This window comes from Crinia signifera, chromosome 8 (genome assembly GCF_055691185.1).
Source record: "Crinia signifera chromosome 8, ASM5569118v1, whole genome shotgun sequence".
Lineage (NCBI taxonomy): Eukaryota > Metazoa > Chordata > Amphibia > Anura > Myobatrachidae > Crinia > Crinia signifera.
In genome coordinates this window covers 57,316,305-57,342,885 of record NC_139224.1, presented here as the reverse complement: position 1 = coordinate 57,342,885, position 26,581 = coordinate 57,316,305, and the positions used below count along the sequence as shown (strand labels likewise).

Here is a 26,581-nt window from a genome sequence, read left to right as displayed (position 1 = left end):
ACAAACAAAGCTTGCAGCAACACACAACCAACCAATGTTCAATAATAATGGAAGACTGGAGAACTAATTTGCAAGAAAAGAACAAAAAAAGCTAGGTATATAATATGGCAAATATATTATCCCCAAACAGGTATAAATACATCAGTTATGAAGATAGCTAACTACTAGTCAGCTGGGTAAAGATTCCTCTCATCATGTTCGATGAATGAGGTAGTAGATAAGCGGTCTGACTTTCTTACCCAACGGAGAAGCATTTGGCGCTTTAGGTGCCGGCCTTTTGTGTGCCTTTGGGCTGCTGGTTGGGGTGATACCATACCACGGATGGCCTGGCTTTAAAGTATTCTCACTTCCTTCTGCTTCATCCTCTTCCTCAAAAGGGTTGTAGTGCTTGGACGTTGATGGACTATGGTTAGCTATATCTTCTGTTGACAGGTCGCTCTTTTCTACATCATCCGGTTTTCGTATTGCAGGTGGAGGTGGTGGTGGTGGAGCTCGTTTTTTCATCTCAGCAGCAGGCACCAAGGAAATCCAAGGGGGGTCTTTATGAGGTTTTCCTTCCTCTTCTCTAAAAGAAAAGAAAAAAAGCCAAAACAGCGATGTAGTTAATGTGTATTTGGACAAGAAGGACATAAAAAACAGAAAAATAGTCTCCATATATTCTCTCATTGCATCAAATAGGCATTTACTGTACATAACGGATATTTACCCCTCAGAAGACTTCTGTCTACCTCTTGGCTTAGGAACAGGTGGCGTTAGTGTATGCTGAGATCCTACAAGGTAAGACATTAAATGTAGAAAATTTGAATATATACATTTAATATATATGCACGTGAGACTATATAAATATGAGATCAGTGGGATGAATTACAAAAAACATGTAGAACAAAAGTTCTACAATAAAGCAAAAATTGGGGTATACTCACCATTTGTAGAAAAAAAAATACTTTAGTAAGATAGCCAGTCACATACCTAATCTAATTAAAGGATTGTTTCTACTAGTCTTGCCAACGCACCCCAAAAAAAAAATATTATATATATATATATATATATATATATATATATATATATATATATATATATATATATATATATATATATATATATATATATATATATATAGATATAGATATATAGATATAGATATAGATTTGGGAGTTGCAAATGGATCAATGCCTTTTGTTTAATCAACTATTTATTTAATTAATTATTTTGTGATCACACTGTCTCATGCACCCGAGTGCTCGCTCAATTAATCCAACTTTGTCAGCTGTTTTCCTATGGGTTTTACATATGCTTAGTGAGGGTCTTACATTTAAAAGTAAGGGTGCAATTTTTACTCACCGTAAAATCTCTTAATCAGAATCCATCTGCGGGTGGCTGCCTCATTACCTCTGGATTAGAGTTTGGACTATGGAGGTTAGGCACAAAAACACTAAAAGCTGACTCCTCCCCCTCTAACCCCTCCCACCTCCAGCAGAGCCTCAGTCTATGTTTAGCCAATCCCCATGGAGGAAACACATAACAGAAAAACCAATCGCAAAAAATTTCAATAAAAAAAAAAAAATCTGAGATGAATGTCCAGACATGGAAGCACAAAAACGCTACCGCTTGGAAGGCAGCTACCATTTTTCCGAGCAACTGCATGCATCGGAGCACCAACACCCATGATAACTAAAGAAGAGTGCATATCCTGGACTGGAGGTCTGTCAGACTCTCTGAACTGTGGTATCAAATAGAAAACCTAGGAACACCATCTGTTGTGGTGGTAGAAACATGGGATAGAAAAAATGCCCTGAGATTGGTACTGTCCCCAATGTTTTTGTTCTGCGCATGCGCACTGGTGCCACTGTGTATGTGCAGGCCCTGGCTGCAAGCACCTTCGGCTAAGTTTCTCTGCGCCAAGGTGCTCACACCCTGAATGACAGGCACCCCTGTTCCCATGGGGTGCACCCAGCGATTCACGAGTGTGTCTTCAAAAATGGTGGGCGTGCTTATAGTAACGCTGGGTGGACTGCAGCAAACGCAGGCATGCCCTTAACTGCTGGGGGCGGGCGGATGACGTCAGCAAAGTTCAAATGAAAAGTAGGTCCTGACTTTACTTTCCACAACGAACAGAGGAAAAATCAATCGATGGTGAGTAACCATCGAATGATTTTTCCTCTGTGTGGGCGCATGTGTAAGCGCACACATCCACTCGCAGCATAGCACGGGGATTTGGGCAGAATTATGGCATTTCCCTGCTCGCTAGGCAGTGAATATACACGCAAGGAGGTCTGAATCGTGTACAAAAGGTATAGTAGGTATAGATTTACACTGGCGCTATGATGTATACAATAAATAAATAAATGGTCTGAATCAGGCCCTAAGCAGCTATATATATATATATATGTATGTATGTATGTATGTATGTATGTATGTATGTATGTATGTATGTATGTATGTATATTTACGATATAAAAATAAAACAAACCAAACCTACCTAAAAACTAGGAGGAAATAAAAACTGCCTTTCCGCCAATGCACAAAGAATAGGCAGGAACTGCTGGAGATGAGAAGGGGAGGAGTCAGCTTTTAGTGTTTTTGTGCCTAACCTCCATAGCCCACACTCTAACCCAGAGGTAATGATGGAAGGTCCCCCAGATGGATGAGAGAGGGAAGCCTATTTTATGAAAAATATAGGGTGGAATTAAAAAGGATGAGAGAGTCATAAAGTGAGAGATTTGGTAAGAAATCTCCAGTTTTTTAAAGCAGCCATCATTTACAATGCCAAATCAAACTGGGGATTTCTTACCAAATCTCTCATCCTATTAAATTCCCCCCTTAGTGTTTAATACCAGTGGCATGCCCAGTGCGAATACTTAACTCTGCCTTTTTTGTGTGTGGGCGTCTCTACCAAGTGCTTTTGCATTTTCAATTTTATACTATTCCCATTTAATTAGAAGTAATAAGTAGGACAAATAATTAACATTAACTTGATGTTTATGTTTTCGAATCTCACCTGCGTACTTTGTATGTATTAAATATGTTTAGTCTTATTTGCATAGATTCAGATGTAAAAGCAGATAAACTGTTTTTATTGCAAGATGTAAAATAAATCATATCAAAGCCGGTTTGGATTGTTAATGTTAGAAGCATTAAAAAAATGTCTGATCATGGTTTAGAATGCATAGCAATGTTTCACAATATTAATAAAATAAGAAGGATTACATTTTTGATCAATAAAATGAAATGCCAGAATATCTGGTTTAAATAAACAAATATAAAAAAAAAAAAAGTTTAATTTCAACGTGTTTTTTTTTCCAACCTGAATACATTTTAACCATATTATTCTCGCATATTCTACCCTAAGCATGCAATAATATTATCTTACCATTAGTAAGACTTGTTGGTCTTGCTGGACTCTGCCCTGCTGCAGCCCGCGCTCGCGGTAGAGGCTGAGGGACCACATCACTTGTCCTCCTAGGTGTTGGCACTGGCCGAGTGTCTGGCACCACATCAGCATCAAGGTCTTTCTGAGGTTTGTTGGGAAGTGGAGGCTTTGGTGGAGTGCGTGGCTTGGAGGGGGTTTGGACTTTGTTTTGCATAGAACTTTCATCGGTAGACTCAGGACTACTTATGTTTGGCCGAGGCGGCAAGTGGTGAGTACACACCAATGTGCCAGTGTCAGGACCCGGACGGTATGAACCAGGAAGCAGAGTGCTGGAGCATTCCTTACACCTTGAGGCATATTAGGGGAAAATAAAAGTTGATTTGCTTTTAACTTACACACAACCAATTCCAAATGGCAATTGAAAGTTTCCCTAACCCAGATTACACTAGAAAAACCCTAAAAAGGGGCATACAATTCCTTTTCAGAAATAATAAGTGGTGAGGTCATTCACTTGTCACAGTTCCACAATATTGCCCTAGTCTGATGCATTCTTTGCATGCAGCAGCTAAGTTTATATGGTGTAATGGTTAGCATTACTGCCTCACAGTGCTGAGGTCATGGGTCACTGTGCGGAGTTTGTATATTCTCCCCGTACTTGCGTGGGTTTACTCCGGGTACTCCAGTTTCCTCCCACAATCCAAAAATATACAGATAGGTTAATTGGCTTCCAACAAAATTAACCCTAGAATGTCTGTGTGTGCGTGTATATGTGGTAGGGAATATAGATTGTGAGCTCCACTGGGGCAGGGACTGATGTGAATGTTCAAATATTCTCTGTAAAGCGTTGCGGAATCTGTATGCGCTATATAAAGAAACTGCTAATAAATAAATAAATAAATAAATAAATAGGAAGTGCTGCATCCTAAGAAGCAGTATCAGATAATCTGCAAGACCATTGGCCATCTATGTGACCAATCATTCCAATGGCCTAGACTAGTGAAGTACAGCTGAAGCATTTTTTTTAGAACTTTGTTTCTTGATGTTTTCTAGGATAATACATTAAGATAAAAATAATAGAAAATAGAATCTGAGGGTGATGGGGGTCAGTAGACAGACTTCTATCAGCAAGCACCAAACGGTTAGTCTGGCTCAGAGGCATGGGACAATGAGGGAGGATGATCCATAATTGCAGCCAATCAATGGGAAGAGTTGGAGACTACACAGGAGATATTGTCTAGTTTGTAAACAAACCGGACCTTTTCAATAATGGAGCCAAAGGTACTTTGCAATACAATATTTATATCAGTGACCCAAAACCCACATGTAATAACTCTTGTTAATGCAGGAGGACTTTTACATGTATTTAAATATATATCCAACCAAGAAAACTTCTTTCCTTATTGTGTTTTATACAGATTGAATGTTTCAATACATTTGTATTTGGTTCCGGTTTATAGATCTACAATTGTGTAGATAGACAGTCAATAGGTCGGCCCCAAAAGGTCAACATGCAGTAGGCGGACAGGGTCAAAAAGGTTGACATGAAAGAGGTAGACACATAACAACGTCGATGTGAGTTTTTCATGATTTTTTTTTTTTTAAACTGGCTTGTTCTCACTTTATCATCCATGTCAGCATAGAGGAAGACTATAATAGCGAGCCATGTCGACATTGACACCCCCAAAAAAATTGTGAAATACTCATGTTGACGTTTTATGTATGTACCTATTTCATGTTGACCTTTTGACACTGTCCGCCTGTATTGAACTATCTGATCTGCTGGGGAGAAACAATGGCGGCAGACAAATAAAGAAGAGGAAGATGAGGGGGGTAGTGATCATAATTTTTCTGGTGGGCAGCTTTCTTTTGGATTTGAATCCTCAGCATTATGTGGGACATAGCAGGTTACAGACCAACAGTGCCACCTACGTTGGTTTACTTCTTCACACTTTTCTTAAACAAATGACATGTTAGACTGTGTTTCCTGTCATTCCTATCACAGATAACGTGATCCTAGTCAGAGGGGACTTATGCGGATCATGCATCTACGGGCCCCTTCCCTGTTCTGCTGATCGCCAGAGTCCCAAGATTGAAAAATTGTTGGGAGATCGGCAAAACCATGCATGTTAAAATTCCTGTCTCTCTGGGTAAATTCAATGCCGATCAGGCGAGCTATGATGGTGAGCATAGCTTATTGTTGGCCGTCATAGCCCGCCCTCAGTATTCAACTGACCCCCTGCACTTGCCGTTTCCACCTCACGATTTCTAAAAAAGTGAGGTGGAAACGGCGAGTGCGGGCATCAAAATGGCAAGGTTAGCGGCTATATGCAGCGGGTGCACTGTAATAGCCGCAAACAACGCCGTTCAGGGGAATTCTCGCTGGCCTCTGGCGGCGAGAATTCCCCAGAACATAGAATAGGGCGCATGGCCGCCGATGGGGTTAAATGAGGAAGACCACTTGTTTTTGGTGATCCTTGCCGAAAACAAGCCATCCTTGCCATAAAAACCCCCTCGCCAGCCGCATTGAATACACCCATCTGACTCCAATAATGTTTGGGTGGGAATAGGAAAATCAAGAATATCCAACATGCTGGATTTTGCTAATAAATAATAAACCACTAGTATAATGGTTATTTCATCTTTGTTGGAGATATTATACACAACACAAAAAAAAAAAAGAACACTGGAGAAAAAAAAACAGAAATTAAGGTGCAAAAACAATATAAAGAAATCAATAAGGGAAGAGAAAAGTTGCAAAAGGAGAAAAACAGGACATGCAAGAGTAAGGTTTCTAACAAATACCTGAAGCACTGGCGGTGGTAGAGCTTTCCCTCCACAAGGTACCTCTGTACAAGGTGCACATGTTGCTGACATAAGGCACAAGTGCTGCTCAGAGCTGCACGAGTGGCAGTACTGGTGGTATCTGCAGCAGCTGGGATGGTATCCGGACTACCCTAAATATGAAGTCACATATAGAGGTATTAGGCTACCCAGAATGCTAATATATTTCACACTATAACTAGCAAGAATGTCAACCGAAACCACATTGGATTACGCATTGGGACCACACATTTATAAATAAATTCATGATAATTTGGTTGTAGCTACGTATTGCATGTTACAGTAAAGTGCAGGTTGATAAACTCCAAGGTGCAGCACATACATTTACAGGTGACATCAGCACCCAGAGTGATCAGAGATTCCACTGCCACAGTATACCAACCAACACCAGCGCTATGATCATCTATTGGGAGTTAAAGGACACAGCGCTTCCAGTGCCACATTGGGGTAAGTACACCCACAGATGGCAGACCAGAACTTTTAGTGCAGAAGAATCTGACAACCACAGACTTCTTAATACAAAGTGTGGTCATTGTTTCACTTGATTCCTCTAGTGCAGGGGTGGCCAAACCGGTCCTCGAGATCTACCAACGGTTCACATTTTCCGGGTTACCTAGCTAGTGCACAGCTGTAGTCATTACTAACTGTCACATTTTAAAACCTGCTGCATTCATTCCTACTATAGATCCACAGGTTGTCTGGAAAACATGCACCGTTGGTAGATCTTAAGGACAGGTTTGGCCACCCCTGCTCTAGTGGGTGTCCAGGCATAAGGTCACAAGCATTAGGTCAACACCACTAGGTTGACATGCAGGAAGATCAACATGCAGGAAAGTCATTGGGGTCATTTAGGTCGACAAAAGCATTAGGTTGACATGGGGATGGTCGACAGTCAAAAGGTCGACATTGGGTTTTTCACTTTTTTTTTTGAGCCGACAGGTGGCATTTCATGCCCTACCATACACTAGGGCGTGGTGAGAAAATAAAATAGTGTGCCGAGCGTAGTGGGTCACCATGCACGGAGCGCGCCATGCAGGGGACATGGTGCTACGTTTCAGTATCCATGTCTACTGTGTCGACATTCGGGACAAAAACCCTGAAAAACCTCATGTCGACCTTCCCCATTACTGCCTAATGCTTATGCCGACCTTCAGGCATGTTGACCTAGTTCATATCTCTCCAACGATCTATACCCGATGTCCGGGACCTAAGCGGATTTATTGGTGCCAATTGCGACATTGTATAGCAGGAGTATGAGTAATTAATCTGTAAGAGCAAACATACCTGATGACTTAGAAATCAGCATACACTATTACTCAGCGACCTCATAAGTAGAACCTCTACGTTTTGTACATTACTCACACGATGTTATCTAGCTCTGTGTCCCTGTTTATTAGAAGCGGTATGGCACCCTTTATTTTTACCTGAGGATCTGTATTTTGACTGTTTTCAGTTTCTGATGGGGAGGTCTGTTTTAGCTGCGGAACTCCAGCTGTGAAGGGGAAATAAATGAGTGGTTAGCAATTACATTTTACTAGGGGACCTTACTCATCACCTCCTGCAGTGTGATTACCTGGACTAGAGTTGCGGAAATGGTTGTAGTACTGCGATACGTAGGTCATGACACTGAGGCGGTCCGGCACTTTCATGGACACCATGTCTTCTGGCTCAAGCAATGCTGGGATTCCCAGCTCACGTTCTGCCACTTCAAATGCCTGAATGAGAGAGAGGAAGGCAGGATATATATGGGATTTACCAAAGCACGGAATGATAGAAATACCAACCAATCCGTTTCTAACTGTCATTTCTCAAAACGAGAGGAGATGATTGGTTGGTACTTTATATCACTCACTTGTGAGACAAACAGATGGAATGCAGGGTGAAGCACTAGTTTGTTTTGCCTACTCTACATCACGTAGCAGCAGGGTCATTCCATGTCAGTTCAACCAGGTGTGTCCACCACCCATCACAGATTCTTACGGGGAAAAAAATGAAGTTAAGAGAGGATGTCATAACAACTATTTCTGCCAAATATCTAGACTGTCTGACTATTAGTTTATTAAATATTGGTTTTTCAATTTATTACACTTTTTAGCAACCACGGTCTCTTTATCCAAAGATGTATTTATTAATTAATCCCCCTGAAATTTAGGAGCATATTCTGGTTCCCTCGCAAAAGGCAAATTCCTTCTCAATTGGACAAAACCATGTAAACTGCAGGGGGGGGGGGGGGGGGGGGGGGGTGCAGATGTTACTTGTGCAGAGATAATTAGATTTCGGTGGGGTTTTACTTCAAAGTGAGATCTATATTGCAGTGCAAAAATAAAGCAGTCAGTATTTACCCTGCACATAAACAAAATACTGTAACTCACCGAAATCTTTTTCGGATTTTGTGAAATACAAAAACTTTATGCAATTTACATTTTAATTTGTCCAGCTATACAGGTCCAAAAGGAGTTTCCACTGCTTGCAAGTGGCTAGATTTAACAGTCCCTCCAAAGCCATCACACGGAGTCTTACCATGAGATGTGACAAAAAAATAATATTCTGCTTGAATATTGAAATGATCAAATATGGAAGCATAAGTTCAAAAAGTTTTTTCAGGTCTTGTAATGTTCACTAGCACCATCACTAAAGTAGTGAACACACTCCTGTTTTTTAGTAATAGTTTTGTAAAGTGTTTCATAACTACTAGAATGAAGACATGCACAATTATGGCTACATGGTAATGGATATCACTAATAACCCTTTCTCATCGCAACTAATTACAGGGTACAAGGGTACAGGGTACAAGCCGTTTTTACCTGGTAATTAGTGCGATGTGAAAGGGGTTACCGTGTCCCGAAAACGGGTAGCAACACGGCAAAACGAGCCAGTAAAAAAGCAGAGTCCTTACCGGTTCGTTGCCATGCTTGGCCGTTTCCCGTTCACACTATGGAGGAGGCAGCGCATGGAGCAGCACCAGCTCTAAGCGCTGCCTCCTCCCCAGCCCCCGATGATGCGCGACTCCCCGTCGGTATCCGGACTATTTGTCCACAACAAGAAGATAGACAGCCATTAGGTCGACACCATTAGTTCGACAACTCAATAGGTCGACATGCTTTTAGGTCGACATACCATTAGGTCGACATGCCATTATGTCGACAGTGTCTAGGTCGACAGTCAAAAGGTCGACATGGTTTTTTTTCACTGATTTTTGAGCCGACATGTGCCGACAGGCGGTATTTCATGCCCTACCATCCACTAGGGCGTGGAGTTAGATTATAATAGTGTGCCGAACGCAGCGAGGCACCGTGCCCAAAGCATCGCGAGTGAAGCGAGCGATGCGAGGGGCTGCGGTTCACTTCAAACTGTGTCCATGTCGACATTTGGGTAAAAAAAACAGTGAAAAAAAAACAATGTCGACCTTTTGACTGTCGACCTAATGGCAGTGTCGACCTAATGGCATGTCGACCTATTGAGTTGTCGAACTAATGGTGTTGACCTAATGGCTGTCTATCTTCTTGTTGTAGACAAATGGTCCCGCATCCCTCCCCGTCGCACCCCCGGATGATGTCAGCGAACCAGCATCATTGCTGGTTTGCTGTGGGGATGTAAACATCCCAAAATGAAGGTTCGCGCCGAGACTGACCCGTTTCAAGGTCCAGGTGCGAACCTTCATTTTGCGATGTGAAAGCAGCATTATAATTTATTTATTTATTATTTATTTACAGTTTCTTATATAGCGCAGCAGATTCCGTTGTGCTTTACAATAGTAGTTGTAATGCACACTTACACATTTTCTGAAAAATTTAGTTATACAACACCTTTTCTTTCTAGGCGAATGTTTTCCTGCAACTGGCATAGCCATCCTGCAATTTTGCTATATACAGATGGGCTGTTGCATCATCAACAGTACTACAAAATAACTTTACGGAATTGTTCCACAGTACCAGTGATTGTAACCAATTTACTTTGGTTAGTGTGGACCCACTGCTTATAAACAATTTAACCCATTCAAGTTTGAAAAGGGAATATCCTTCCCATTAATTTCTGTTCAGTTTCATTTCCTGCACTGCTCAGTTTTCTTCATTTTTTTGGTATGGTTTTTAACAGCGTGTAAATTATGTATGTGGTACAACAGTAATCAATTGGGAACTTCATGATGTTTCTTTCTCCACTATAAAACAGAGCGCAGTGCAAATTTGTGGTAGTAATGTATACCTTTGTTAAGCACCTAAAAAAAAAATTGGGATATCTAATGTCGATTTAACCTAGTATTTTTAATACTATTAAAAAAAAAAACATGCGTTTTTACTGTAACGCAAAAAGTAAGGCAGTTCAAGTAATTTGATGTGAATTTTTGGCTTTGTGAGGAAAAGTTACCTCAGGGGTCCAGATTTCACAATGATTTCTTAATAAAATACCCAAGAAACATTGAATAAACTGGATAAAAGAAGCTGCGATTAGTAAATAATTTAATACATTGAAAAATCAATATTTAATCAACTACTTGGTGGATAGTCAAGATATTTGGCAGAAATAGTTGTTTTGACATACTCTCTGAACTAAAAAAATGTTTGATGGGTGGTGGACATTTCACATTTTGTTGGGTGATCTGATGCGGAATGACACAGCACTATTTTTCAAGGCCTTATATCATATCGGAGTGTGAAATAGCCTGTGAAGTGTAGCGTTGAGCTGATAACGCCCCCACTTGATTAGGGTACACAGGAAACACTAGGAAGGAAGTAGGATAAAGACAGAAAGAATTCTGAGACAAGCTTTACTGAATTACATAGGGAATAATTCTCTGGCTCAGTCTTCATAAGCAATATTGGATGTCCAGCAAATTTCTCAGCATCCCTGAGGATTAGATCGCCAATCTGCATTTATATATTTAAAAACAAAGCATAAGTAGGAAGCATGGTCTTGCTATCTAAATTCTGTCAGAGTAGGGTTTTTGTATTCTCAAAGAACAATTTATCTCCCAACAGGAGATTTGGGGATGTGTGAAGTGAAGATCAGGGGTTTCACTGAGTTTCTTTTGCAGTGTCTCAAGGGCAAGCTTGACTTCATTATTAGCTTGACGACAGTGCACCTCAAGGGGTCTACACACTTGGTGATGTTGTAGAACCATGCTAGACCATTCAGAACACTCAGCAGAATCGCTCAGCACACAGTGCTGCACAGCGATCTGTTAGGGCCAGTGTTCTATGGTGAGAACAATGTAGATCATGCATGTATGATCTGCATCACCCGGGATAGCGATGCACAGGGACGCGCATCGCTATGGGCCCTACACATGGAGCAATGTAGGGTCATTTTCTAAGCGATCTTGTCAATTTAAATCAGATCAGTATAAAATGACACAAAATCGCTACGTGTGAAGGCCCCATTACAAGGATCATCTACTGGGTAGACAGATTTATGGTGAAAAATGTCATATGATGTAACAGTGGGGTGAGTTCAGAGCATAGGTGAGCCAAGGATATATGAAGGGGCAGAAGGTATTCCAGAACCATGCAAGTACTGGTTATATGTATGCAACTATAGTACATATAGCAGATGGGTTATATGGCATACAAGCTGCAGAAGGCTACTACTGCTACTTACGTCCTCAGGGAGCTCAGTTATCAGTATTCAAGTGTGAGAATACTCAGAATATAACAGCTGGGAGGTTTGGCCTAGTGACACTTATGTGTGGGTTATCATTAGTGCAGGGTATGGAGTGAGTGGGACTGCAGTCAGGTCTGGAAACACCTGTGAATGTGAGAGCAGGCTCAGAAGTAGCAGACACAAACCTTGAGTGCACTCATAGCAGAGATATAACAAACATTAGAAGTTACAGAACATTAGGGACAAGCAAAGCAACTGTTCTGGGTCACCTATTCTGTTATGCTTGAGCTCTGCACTTCCTATTCACGCACAGTGAACCGTAGAATAAATAGGTGCACACCTGCGTACACATGATTGACAGGAAGTGTTACAATCAGACTGATACACTCACACCACAGGTAATCATGTTGCCAGAGATTTGATGAAATGCTCCATACATGATAGAAATTGTGCATATGCTAGTACGTAACCTTGCCGAGAGCCCCAGAAGCCCAAGCCAGCCACTGCTGACCTTTCACCTTAAATTACAGAACATGTGACTTTTTCAAAACTTTGCTCTAAGTCAGAGGTTCCCAATCTTTTTTGATTCACGGCACCCTAGAGAATCAGAATTTTTTTCACGGCACCCCTAGGTCCCAAAAAATTAATTAGATTGGGTTTATATGCGATTCTTAGCGGAAGTTATGTGGTAAAGGGCAGGATTTGCTTCTGTTTGTACACATTCTATGATTGGCAGCCACCAGCACTGGTTTTGCTTCTAAATAATTAACCATTAATAATTTGAGTTGGTCCTGGACCACCAAGCCGCGGCACCCCTGCATGTGTCCCGAGGCACCCCAGGGAGCCACGGCACACAGTTTGGGAACCACTGCTCTAAGTGCAAAGAATGCATCAATCTTGCCCTCCCGAGTTGTCAGATATAAATGAACTACCCACTTTTATATCTACCTGTATTATTGCCAATGATGTTACTATACTTTGTTTAGAATCAGGATCATATGAGTACCTAGGATGGGTTGGGATCACTTAATCATAAATAGGAATAGAAATTTTTCACTGTTTTTTTTTGACCCGCTCGCGATGCTTCGTGCACATTATTTTATTGTCCCACCACGCCCTAGTGGATAGTACGGCATGAAATACCGCCTGTCTGCACGTCGGCTCGAAAAACAGTGAAAAAAACCATGTCGACATTTTGACTGTTGACCTAGCCCATGTCGACCTAGTTACTGTAGACCTAATGACCGTATCCCCCTAGGGCAGGGGTGTCCAAACTTTTTGCAATGAGGGCCAGATTTGGTAAAGTGTAAATGTGGGGGGCCGGACATTCTTTGAATCATTAATCACATCAGAATGGTCCCCCAGTCTGCCCCCATTCACTGTATGTCTCCCAGCCTGCCCCTCCTTCACTGTATGTCCCCCACTCTGCAACCATTCACTGTCTCCCAGCCTTACCCCCTTCTCTTAATCAGTGCCTCCATTCATTGTATGTCCCCAAGCCTGACCCTCCTTCACTGTATGACCCCCATTCACTATGTACCCCACTCTGCCCCAATTCACTGTCCCCACCCCAGCCTGCCCCTGCTCCTCCATCTCTGAATGGCCATCACAGCCTCCATTCACTGTATGTTCCCCAGCCTGACCCTCCTTCACTGTATGTCCCCCACTCTGCCCCCTCCCTTCTCTGTATATTTCCCAGCCCCCTGTGTGAGCCAGAGGAAGGAGAGGCAAAGCAGGCACTGCAAGGACAGGAGATGCTTGGGCTCCCGCTGCTGCCCTCCTCCACTCTGCATGTTACGGGAGCAAGCTTCTCCCTTGCTGCCCCCCCTCCCCAAACACTGCTGTCACTGTGATTGTGGAGTAGGGTGATATATGATTGCAAGTGTAGGACGCCAAACACATCTGACTGTGGCGGCCGGCACCTCCTCACTGCAGCAGACAGCAAGGTAAAGGCGCGCTCGCCGGGGGGGGGTCCTTTAGTGTCCTGTGCTATGGTTCCCACCTCTGATGCTCTGCGCACTTCCAGCTGGAGGCCGCAGGTCGCTTGAAATGACAGTACGGGCCGCAATTGGCCCCCAGGCCTGACTTTGGACATGCCTGCCCTAGGGCAACAGATCATTTTTAAGGCTACTTTACTTCCAGTTACTAAATGAATGTAACACTGGGTGTTCTCGCCACAAACAAGCAGCCTTTGTTATGTTGTTTATCTCTCCTGACTTGGAATAACAGGAAAGTGCAGTTTGGTTTGTTATTAGGTAATAACTATATAAAATGAATTAGTAAAAGGTTACCTGCATGTTGGTAGGCACAAGATACCAACAGCATCGCTTTTTTTTCCCCTATTGTTGTTGGCTTCAGAAAGCAAAGCAGGAGAGACACTTTCATTCTAGGCTTTCTTTTATTGTTGCTTTATGTTTATAAAAATAAAGAGGTCTAATTTATAAAACACTGAGTCTATGGCCCATATTCAATGCATCCGGCGAAGGGGTTAAACGGCGGGGATCTCAGAAAACAAGCGATCCTCGCTGTTTAACCCCCTCGCCGGCCGCTCACCCTACTTAACGTTCCAGAGAAATCCTCGCAGTCACAGGACAGCGAGGACTGCCCCAAACAGCGAGGCACGCGGCTAATGCAGGGAGCCACGAGTCTGGCTGTTTCAGCAGCCGCATACACCGATTCTCCCCCCCAAAAAACCTAATGAGGGGGAAACGGGGTGTGCAGGGGGGGCACTTGAATACTGACAGGCCAAGCAAAACTGCTCGCTGTCACAGCTCGCCCCCGGCATTGAATATACCCCTATGAAGTAGTAATGAAAGAATAGTTTCAATGTAAAAGTTAATATAAAAAATTATATATATATATATATATATATATATATATATATATATATATATATATATATATATATATATATATATATATATATATATATATATATATATAGTAAAACATTAATAGGTCAATAAAATCAAAAAAACATCTACAATGTGCAAGCTGCAATTGAAACTACGAAGTACATTCCCTAAGATAGCCCTTCCCTGTATACAGAACCCCAGGGCTACTACTGTACATGAAACTTTTGCCCAAGGATTTTAACCACCAAATTTATTATCTTGTGATATTGAAAGTCAAACATAAGCTACAGCTCAATAGACATTAATGTAGTACAAAAGGACCAGTAACTGGTAAATAAAGACAGGACAATGAAGCAATTACTAGGATGGCAGAGATAAATAATAAGAAAAGCATGAGGAGAGAGGGCCCTGCTTGTGAGAGCTTACATTCTCATATATTAATACAGCAGGAGGGTTCATGTTCTGAATTGCATACTCCGATGCAGTATTGGATCTTCCCCGGCACCATCCATGAGATCCATGTTTTGCACAAGCAGGCCATTGCGTTTGCTACACAAAGTCCATGAAATCTCCGTACCCCGTAACGCTGACAACACCCTTCTTTATTTTAAGAAGCCGTCGCCAGTCCCAAATAAAATTAGACTGGCAATTACCGACACCATACCATACTGCCATTACAGAGCAGTACTGTCTGGCACAGGCGCAGCGCTGAACATCTGTACTTTGGGGCGTTTGTTGCAGATCCTTCGGGATCTGCTTGAGGGCCAACGTACAATAGTACTAAGACTATGGCCCTCACAGTGGGATAGGTACAAATGTCTCCGACATTATTACAGGCAACTTCATCGTTGGACACCATCACACTGCTAGACTAGAATACAAAGCTTGTTTTTCCCTAGTCAATGACAAAATGCCTATCCAGAAGAAAGGTCAGTTGTAGATTGAAGTTTGTACTTTGCAACGAAGATTGTTTGGGAGAGCAACTTTAGGTAATGTTATTACAGGAACCAAAAGGAGTTTGGAGTCTGCCATTTTAGCAGTGTGATGGTGTCCACCTAGGGTGCTTTCTGTATTGAGATCATACTAAAATAATGGTTTTCCATTGGAGATAGAAGCAGCTGAATTCTAAATAAAGAATTTTACATAACAGATGTTTTGCTTAAGTTTTGGGGCTTTTATATATATATGAAATAAGTGGCAAAAGTTGTGCAGGAAGATACATTTACACATCTTTCTGCTGCCACAGCAGTAGCATTGACATTGCTGATTGCGGAGTCAGTGACATTGTTACCTCACTCTGGGGCCATAGTTTTATCTGTCAGTGAACTGCGATCAGTGTGCCAGCCAGCAAATGAGGTGTCATGACATACCCCCTGTTCACCACTCTTTGAGGATTGGCCAGTACTTACGAACATGTGCAAGGCCTATATTTACCGATGGCTAGTGCTGTAACACAAATTTTCCCACCTCAGGGCCCAGCAACCTCTCCTCTTCTGTGAGTACAGAAGAGGAGAGGTTGCTTCAGCAGGGCACCACCATAAGGGAAAGGCGCATTTACAATGCCCCACTAAAACAGCCTAGTGGAAAGACGGCAGTTTGACATGAATAGATCGGAAGGGGGTTTTCGATCTATTCAATGCTATCTGCATAAATGTTTCGACCTGCCAAAAACCAAGTGCATTGACGGAATACCTAATAATACACCTTCTTTTGACGAAAACACAACCAAAACCAAAAGGTTTTATTTGTGTTTCCGTCAATCTCAATCAGACATTAAAAAAATGCGGATTGAGGCAGGGAGGATGGCGCCGGGTGAGCAGCAGCACCGTCCTCCGGTCCACCGCTGCCCGCACCCACCTGCCCCATCCCGGCTCCCGCTGCCTCCTGCCACTGTGCTCACTTGGTCCCCACATCGACCAGGTGAGCATCAATCAGTGGCCAAATCCAACAAAAGAATTTCGGAATGGATTTGGCATCAATTGCATATATCCCACAAAGTCAAAATAATGCACTCATTTCCCACATTGATTATCGCAATAGAGTCCTTCCCCTATGCACCCCCACTATAGGATTTGAATGCAGCAGCTACACTTATGGTGTGTACACACGGTTCTATGTGCCTTAAGATGCGATCCACGATCCGATCAGATCGGATCGCAAGGCACATCCGATTTGCATACAATCTTGACTATATAGTGCAGATCTGCACTATATAGACAAGGCAGCCAAGACTTTCTGGCTTGCGATACATTAACGTGCATCGGGATTGGATCGGGATCGCAAGGGTTAAAACCCTTGCGATCTGCATCCGATTCTGATACGATGCCGATCCGATGTTGACTATATCGTCAACATCGGAAAGGAAATCGGACCGTGTGTACACACTATAACTCCTCACACAATGTTCTTCTGCTGCTCCTCCACTTTGACGGCCCTTAAATCAGTGCACGTTTTATTTGAATTATTTATTTTTTACCAAATTCAATGTAAAATATTGCTACCTACACATACAGATGTAGCCACACTCATTGTTGCCGCGCTAATCGCAACTTGCGACTTCTGTGGCGATTGGCACGATCCCATCACAAAACCTCCAAAGCTATTAACTCTACCCAATTACCGTCCCTCTACAAAGCACACACATAATTTACTATACAGTTTAGGAACTGCCCAAAAATAGTCCATTAACTGTTTTTTTTGGTGTTAAAAATAAATGACAACTAATAGAATTAGCACAGATGTACTAAAACTTGCAGGAACTAGTCAGTTATCTATACAATAAAAGATTGAGGATATACATTGCTGATAGTACCCTGGAGCAATTCACATCAAGATCACAAACCATAGGTTACTGAAGACAGATATAAGGGGATTTACTGCTCATCTTACAAAGGAAAAGAGGGAGAAGTGAAATCAGAGGAGGAAAAAGAAAATGGGAGAACAATCTTCTGAAAAGAGAAATCTAGAGTTTCATATCAAATGGGAAGCTTACAGCTAATCATAGGTGTTTATTTACAAATATGGGCGTTCTATTGAAGATGGGATGTTGCCCACAGCAACCAATCAGAATCTACTTATTTTTTTAGCACCTTCTAGAATATAATAGGATCTGAATGGTTGCCCATAGCAACACCCCATCTTAACCCCTTTAGTGGTGGGGTTTTCTGGGGCAGGACATACCTATCAGGAAACCTGTCCCAGAAATACCCACCACAGACAGGACAGAAGGGGCAGACCACCCTCTGCCCCCGCCCCTCCGATCATACGCCGGAGTTCCCCCGCCGCACCATTCACAGCAGTGACCAGGCGGCACGCTCGAGGATGTTCGGGACGGCTTGGGGGGACTCAGGCGCCCGAACTTTCCCAAGCAGGACCTGCCGCCAGCACATGCTCAATGCAGTAAAATGACAGCGGGGGTAGCGGCAGGAGCGACCAATGGGATGGGTAGGGGGGTGCCCCGAGAGGTTATGCGCCAGTGGTGCACAGCTGCAGGCACCACTGTAGCACACTTGCATATTGGTAGTATGGCCGGAAATTTTCCGGGACAGACATCTGCAGCAGCGCAGCTGAGTCCGGAAAATTTCCGGTTATACCACTAAAAAGGTTAATTAGAAATCCCATAATAAATATAGTCCATGCTTAGGGTGGCCAATCCCGGGATCGGCAGAATCCTGGGATTTGTCCCCCAAAACGCCGGGATTTAAATGCATGCGCAGTCTAATGCAGGGCAGAGTCTGAGCGGCTGCTCAGCAGATGCCCGACTTCTCCTGTCCTGGGCAGCGCGGCTCTGCGCAGCGTGACGACGTCAGAGGTCACGCTACACAGGCCGCACAGGCTGTCTGTCTCCGTCCTGTCCCCGGACCAGCCCGCCCAGCAGCGGACCTGCCGGCACACCTTCCCACCAGCGGACCAGCCCGGGCTCCATCACCCCGGCTTGCGCACCCACCCGGCCGTACCGTATATGTAAGTAAATATGCGGGGCGGCCAAGGCGGGTTTTTAATAGTAGGGAAGCCAATCCCGGGATCGGGCATTTTTCAATCCCGAATTCCGTGATTGAAAAAAATGCCCGGGATTGGCTTCCCTATCCATGCTGCCACGTAGTATTTAGATGTTAGGACTCATTTGCATTTGTTTTATCACAGAAATTTTGGTTTCTTCATCACCAAATTTTAAGGGGATTTAAGTGATGATTCAGACACTATGTTGAGCATATGATTTAGAACATCCAGTATTGTTAGGATAATGGAGCGGGGTGTAATCATTTTCAATCATGCTCTAATCCTGAGATCACCATATTATACTGTTGTTTATATGGAATAATTATACAACTTGTGTCATGTCGACCTTTCAGCATGTGACCTTGGGTCTTATTCTAGTTCATTCTTTCTGACAAAATCCTTCTTAGATGGACAAAACCATGTGCACTGCAGGGGGGCAGATGTAACATGTGCAGATAGAATTAGATTTGGGTGAGTTATTTTGTTTCTGTGCAGGGAAAATACTGACTGCTTTATTTTACACTGCAATATAGATCTCACTTTGAAGAAAAACCCCACCCAAATCTAATTCTCTCTGCACAAGTTACATCTGCCCCACCCGCAGTGCACATGGTTTTGTCCATCTAAGAAGGATTTTGTCAGAAAGAATGAACTAGAATAACCCCCCTAGTGACTGTCAACCAACTTATGGTGGACCATATGACCCACACCCTGCAGGAGAATCTCCTAGACTCACCAGAATTAGGAGCCACACAGATATTTTAGGGGGCTAAACTTTATGCGGCAGCTCAATATGGTGGGTCCCATGCCCAGACCTGGCGGTCACTGACCGCCTGAGATTACACTACAGTGATAATGGCAGAAACCAACTGTTACACTTCCTGGCCACCTAACCTCAGTAGAGAAATCAGTGTATAGCTCGGTGGGGATGTATAGGCATTGTGGTGAAGTATAAGCTTATCTATTTATCAAAGACAATATTGTGATATTGCAATGATAACTTCCTCAGGCAGCCAGGTAAATACAATGTAACCTGCATAGCAGCGGACAGGTTTTCTGGATTTGACTAGTGGAAGATTACCAAAACACAGATTTCCTCTTCCGGGAAAAATCTGTACTGTACATTTCTCTACATCAACTAAAACAGCTGATGCCATAGGTCTCCTCATGTCTTTCCATCAGCAGTCCCTTCATTATTCCAAAGCATTCAAGTTACTTATGTCACAGCCTCCTTACAATGCCGCATAACTACCCACTACCCAAATAAAATCATTTTATTCATCGGACATAAAACAAATGACTGACATGCTTCCTGGTTGGTCACACAGGTTTGGACATGCTGCTTTAAATTTTGCGCTGTTTGCCCAGAGGCACAAGCAGAATTAAGGAGTGTGTCATAGTGGATTTATGACATCATCCTCTTGGCAGTCCTTGCTTTCTCCCACATGACATGTTTCGTATAGACACACCCGGACCGCTGCCAGATCTACAAACCTGTCTTCTCGAGCTTATATAAAAACCAGAAGTGTTTACATTTCAAAATATTTAGCATTTTTTTTCCAGACAGCTAGTAACAATAGTTACAGGACTCCTTCTAGAACAGGTTCTCAATCTCTGTCCTCAGGACCCTACACAGTTCACGTTTTCCAGGTCACTCGACAGGTGCACTCATTACTCACGGACACATTTTAAAAGATCCACAGGTGTAGCTAATTATTTTGATTGATTCTGTGAGGAGGCCTGCAAAACATGCACCTGAGGGCTGAGGGGTAGATGTATGAAGCAGTGATAAGGGTGGAGAAGTGATAAAGTCCCTGGTATCAATCAGCTCCTGATGGCTAAGTTACAGGCTGGGTTTAAAAAGGAGCTGATTGGCTGTTGATAAAGTACCAGGCACTTTATCACTTCTCCTCCCTTATCACTGCTTCATACATCTACCCCTGAATTTGAGAACCTGTGTTCTAGACCAATGGTTCTCAACCTCGGTCATCAAGTACCCCCAACAGTTCACATTTTCTAGGTTACCCAGCAGGTGCATTCATTACTCACTGACACATTTTAAAAGCGAAGGTGGAGCTAATTATTTCACTTGAGACTCTGTGTGGAGACATGGAAAACACTGCACTGTTGGGGGTACTTTATGACCGACTTTGAGAACCCGTGTTCTAGATCACAGGAAAAATAAAACATTCAAGGGGGTATGCAATGTGCTGCCGCTACTTCTGACATGGGAAATAGTGGCGGCTCCCTATTCAATGCTGTCTTTAGCGACAGCATTGATGCGGAATCACGGCAGAACGGACCGACTTTAGAAGCTGTCGGGCCCATTCTGACAATAACTGCCGTGGATTGACGCAATCCCGGCCACAGATTGCCAATCCACGGCTGTTTTTGCGGCCACACCCCCTTTGCACAGAGCGGCAGGCGGGACATTGAATCCCGCCTGTCATTCTGTGGTCAATCGGACCAGGATCACGGCTGTCGGCAGGGATCGACAGCCGTGATTCCAGATTGCATACCCCCCTCTGTCTTTTCTTTAGCCTTAAATAATTGTTTTCATCCCAGAGAGTATCAAGAACTATTCCAAACATCTTCTTGAAAACATGGTATTCTGCTAATTTCACACTAAAAGGATTTATTTACCACATGTGGATGCAAACAGCCAATTACACTAAGCTTTAAGCAGTTTCATGTAGTCAGACCAATTTACCCTAATAGATAGTTGTTATGGGAGAAGTAGGTTGTCATTTGAAGATTATTATTATTATTATTTGTACAATGATTATAGGTGGTAATGTGAGCGAGAGAAATCTGTTGTGTATGCAAAAGATGATCAACTGCAGAAACAAGAACAAGCTCGGAAGCACCGCACACTGTCATCACAACACATCACACCCAGGCTTCCAGCTGCTGGTTTTCCCAGCACAGGTCTGGCCTGTGAAACAGGTAATCTTATGCCACCGATACAATCAAAATTTGGTTCCTCTGTCACACCACTACATGTGGGTCTCAGGTAACCGTATGATGTATTTAGACACACGGCTCCCGGACGCACAAGGGGTGAGCAGAAGAAACAAAAACAAAAACAAAAAAAATCGGGCGCACTACACACCTAGCTGCTTCAGAAGTTTTGTTGTTTGTTACAAATACCTCAGTTAACACTTGCTCTCAATTGGGGACCTCTGTGTACCCCAAAAACAAACCAATTTACACAATATCTAGGAGATAGTAAGAGAGCGCACTAGTGACACTAATTTCTAATAAACACATCTAAACGCGTCAAGATTTTGAAATTGTCCCCATGATTTGTCCAGGAATCTTGCTGCCACCTCATTTATCATTGACGGAAAACAAGGAGGGCATATTGAACCCACTGTGGCGTAGATCACCTTTTTGACAGCGGGATTTTGTCCCACCTCTATCCAGCGCCCGTCAGGAGAGTGACGGGTGACGCTGAGGGCTGCAATACCGCTCCGATAGCAGGACTCTGTTCCATCTGTACTCAGCGCCCGTCAGGTGAGTGACGTGCGGTGCTGAGGGCGGCAGTAGAGTCCCAGTTAAAGAACCAATTTTTTTTTTTTAAGTTTATGGAAACCTGGGGGGAAATTTAATAGGATGAGAGATTCAGTAGTTTAGTAATAAATCTCCATTTTTTGTTAAAGCGGCAATCATTTACACGGCAAAACCAGTTAGATTTTGCCATGTAAATGATTGCAGCTTTTAAAAAACTGGAGATTTATTACCAAATCTCTCATCCTATTACAGTACATCAACAAAAGCACCCTACATTTAGGTTTCCTATGCCAAGGAAGAGCTCTCACTTGGCACATATATGTGGAAATAACAATATATAACTGAGTTTGTTTTTACTATCTTCTTTAAAAAACATTACTATCATCATCATCATCATCATCATCTAAATATAGCATCTTTAGACTTCAAGGATGGGAAAAGACAAATATGAATAAAAAAAAAAAAAAAAAAAAAGGTACTTGTATCCTAGCACGGCCACCCCGATTTGCATCGGGGTGGTCGTGTCGGAAAAATCGCGTCAGTCGCATCGCATGCGATGCGACCGACGCGACCGACCCGATTTTTACATTGAATCAAATGTGAATAGGGTCCCTGGGACCCTATTTTACATTGGATTCAATGTAAAATATTCCCCAGACCCCCAATTTTACCCCCTTAACGCCACCACCCCACGATTGCAGCGAGCCCGCGAGGGGCGGCGGTGCGCGTCCTCCGACCTTTTCATACCCCTACTATCCACGTCGGCGTGGAGTTGAGAATATAAAGTGTGGCGAGCCCCGCGAGGGTACGCGTATAACTTCCCAGGTATACGCGTCCGCTCGCCACGCTTCGGGCTCGCCACACTTTATATTCTCAACTCCACGCCAACGTGGATAGTAGGGGTATGAAAAGGTTTGAGGACGCGCACCGACGCCCCTCGCGGGCTCGCTGCGCTCGCCACGCTTCGGGTTGGCGTCAATCGTGGGGTGACGACGGGGCCATATACGATGTGAAATGGGTCATATTGGCCCATTTCACATTGTTTCCTATGTGAGATGGACTTAATCAAGTCCATCTCATCTTGTGCCATTATAATGGCACAAGACCGACGTGATGCTCCCGATTTCAATGTTAAAAAATATTTTAACATTGAAGCCTATGGCAAAATCGCGGGCATCGCGTCGGGGGCAATGTTAATGGCTGCAACCGTCGCGATGCCCCCGATTTTGCCTTTGACGGTAAAATGAACCTGATTTCAAAGGAAATCGGGTCCATCGCGGGCATCGTGTACCTTAACTTTAAGGTTTATATACATTACCATTAAACTGGACACTATTGGATGCCGGGGTGGGGGTAATAGAGTGAGAACTAGGCGTATGCAATTTCTCATGGACTCTTAAAGCAGCAATCATTTACATCGAAAAATCAACAGTGCCTTGGCATGTGAATGATCGCATCTTTAGAAGTATGTAAGAATTCTCATTTCCTGGTTCTCCCACTCGGTTACTGTACATTCCCCCCTAGAGTATATTACCAGACAGCACCCACTCACCCTTATACCACAGTCAGCAACCAGTTCAGCTGTGTCTGGAATACAATAATTTTGCTGGATATTCTGCAACTACTACCAAATGAATACTTGAGCCTATAGCCAGCAGGGATCCGATATGTAATGCCGGCGGTCGGAATCCCGACCGCCGAAATCCCGGCATGGGGGGGACGTGGAGCGCCCCCCCTTGCGGGCTCGCTGCGCTCGCCACGCTATTTTATTCTCCCTCTATGGGTGTTGTGGACACCCACGGAGGGAGAAGGTTTCGGGATTTCGGCGGTCGGGATTCCGACCGCCGGGATCCCGACCGCCGGCAAATTGACTGCATCCCGCCAGCAGAAGTAATGTGTTGTATATTGGTGCAAAGTACTTGCTCTAGACATTGGGCCAGATGCACTAAGCTTCAAAAGTGATAAAATGGAGGGTGATAAACATCCAACCAATCAGCACCTGCCTGACATTTTTTGAACCCAGACTGTAACATGACACGTTGAAGCTGATTGGCTGGCTGTTTATCACTTTCCATTTTATCCATTTTTTGAAGCTTAGTGCATCTGGCCCTGTCATTGCATTTTACAGTGTCTGGAGGAACTTGGTTTATCGGGATGCAGACCCTCACAAATTAGGTGTAGATAAAATTGTGAATTCATTTGGTTAAAAAAAAAATCCACATATTTGAAGTGACTTTAGCTGGTCACATGCACAGCCCACAAATGACGAGACCTATGGAATTTAGTCTGATGTGCCAAACTGTCCATGGTTTATCAGAGAAACAAGCAGCATAAGTCAGAGAAGAGGGTCTTGGTTTGAATAAATGAAACTGCAATTCCACTCATTATATGATTATCGATGTGAGGTACCATGGATCGTTAACGATGTCCACTGTTGTCTGAACATGCAGACAAGTTTTTACAATATCCTCAATGACTGCATGTTCAGTGATATCACTCAACAATATCGTTCCCTGTGTATGCACAAAATCATTCGCCCAGTTCTACCAATATTGTTAACAAAACCTCATAGTGTGTACCCAGATTTACCCTTTCCAACACATTACCCTTTGGTCTGATAGGAGACTTATTATTCTTAAGCACTCCATATTTTATTACGTATATGGATATTGACAAGAAACTGCAAGACGTGTTATTCTTGCTGCTGACATGCATACAGACTATACTCAAAAAAAAAAAAAAAAAAAAAAATCACTCCTACCAACCCCCATGCCCAGCTCGCAACTCACCAGCCGGTTGTTCTCGAAGACATTTTCTTTGGAAAGTGAATCGAAGTCTCTAAGGAGGAAATGAGAGGGGTAAACATGAGTGTCAGCAGGAGGATGAAAGCAGGGATTGTACAGCTCTGTGCAGCATGTGTGTAAGTTACAGTGCACAAAGCCACGTTTATTAACGTTAAACACCCATGAAGAAAGTCAGACAGGTGGGCATTCCAGCAGCTGTGTATTGGTGGAGACAAGCAGGCCAACCGGGGAGGGGGAACATTTTTAAATTTCCCTCAAGAAAATATGATACTCTCTGAATTGACAAAAAGAACCGGAACGCAATCTCAACAATATACTGCAAATTCCTACTGCACTTCTACTGAGAGCACAGAAACATAGACCACATTGCCACGCCGCGTGTACGAACTAGAGTTGGTGTACAGGTATTTCAATAAAAGTGTGAAATAAATGCAGTGAGTACATGTTTGGTTGCTATATAATAACAGTGATACAGTACATTAACACTTCCCAATAACTCATGAGTATGAATCAGAGGCACGCCAGTCTGTGGCTCATGCCAATTAATAAGAAACATACTATATATATATATATATATATATATATATATATATATATATATATATAAAAAATAAAATATATATATATTTATTTATTTTTTAAATGTCCCTAAGTAGGGTAACAACAGAAAAGCATCACATTGCCAATTAAGGGTAAAATAATGACTGCCACGGAGTTACAGAAAAGTTGCAGATGCCAAGGTTCCGACCTCATCATGATGATGCTATTCTGTGTTTATAGTGGCAGATTGCAAGCTCTTGGACCAAGGCAGGGCTGGTACTCACATGAGATCGGGTCTGTGGCGGTGGATGAGAGCACAGAAGGCCAGCCCATCACGGAAAGAAGCGCTGAGGTCAGAGATCCGGACGTCGGGGTACCCCTGGCACTGGAGAGAGCACCACTGCTGCAGGCTCCTGGAGGCAGACGCCATGGTATGGGCCAGTGCAGGGGCACAGACAGCAAAGTGTGAGCCGGGAAGGTGACAGGGGAGGTCAGGGTGAAGGGGGCAGCGTCATCTGATCACAGGCAGTCAGCAATTGTTCGCTGCGCTATGTATGGGGCCTAACGGCGGGGACGGGGCACATCAGCGGCCCGGTCACAGTGTGGGTCCGCCGGTTACTGGACGCCCTGCCTGTGTGTATGTCCCAGGGTCGGTCGGGTAATCTCAGGAATCCTCCCCAGGTCTCGGCTGTTCCCGGCCGGGCGGTGTCTGTCTCTGTGCTGCCGCCGCCCCCTCCTTCTGCAGCTCCGCCTTCTCCTCCTGCTGCTGCTGCTGCTGCTGCTGCAGGATGGGGTAGTACTAGCAGCAGGAGTATTATCTCTGACTGTTACAGAATCTGCAGTACACATCAGTCACCACACAGTCAAATACAATCCACTATAACTACACTACAGTCCACCATACAATGTATCCACAAACAGAACTACACAGTACAGTGTGTATGTATACACTCCTCACAACACTATTGGGGGTTATTCAGACCTGATAGCATGGCTGCCAATTTGCAGGCTGGGCGATAAAGGATAGACTGTGTATGGCCCATAGTACGCATTCGCAAGGT

The 26,581-nt window shown here is 43.4% G+C and overlaps 1 protein-coding gene across 1 annotated transcript in view; it reads right to left on the bottom strand.

Annotated features, from left to right (window-relative positions):
- Positions 1 to 26,288, bottom strand: part of MICALL1 (MICAL like 1) — a 38,339-nt gene extending 12,051 nt beyond the window's left edge. The window contains exons 1-8 of the mRNA XM_083156459.1: positions 25,805 to 26,288; positions 24,966 to 25,014; positions 7,785 to 7,926; positions 7,636 to 7,703; positions 6,173 to 6,324; positions 3,371 to 3,717; positions 707 to 770; positions 240 to 565 (exon numbers count right to left, since the gene is read on the bottom strand). Coding sequence (XP_083012585.1) covers positions 240 to 565; positions 707 to 770; positions 3,371 to 3,717; positions 6,173 to 6,324; positions 7,636 to 7,703; positions 7,785 to 7,926; positions 24,966 to 25,014; positions 25,805 to 25,950 — 1,294 coding nt within the window. The 5' untranslated portion in view covers positions 25,951 to 26,288. The remainder of the gene's footprint in view (positions 1 to 239; positions 566 to 706; positions 771 to 3,370; positions 3,718 to 6,172; positions 6,325 to 7,635; positions 7,704 to 7,784; positions 7,927 to 24,965; positions 25,015 to 25,804) is intronic.
- Between the last annotated feature and the right edge of the window lie 293 nt (positions 26,289 to 26,581).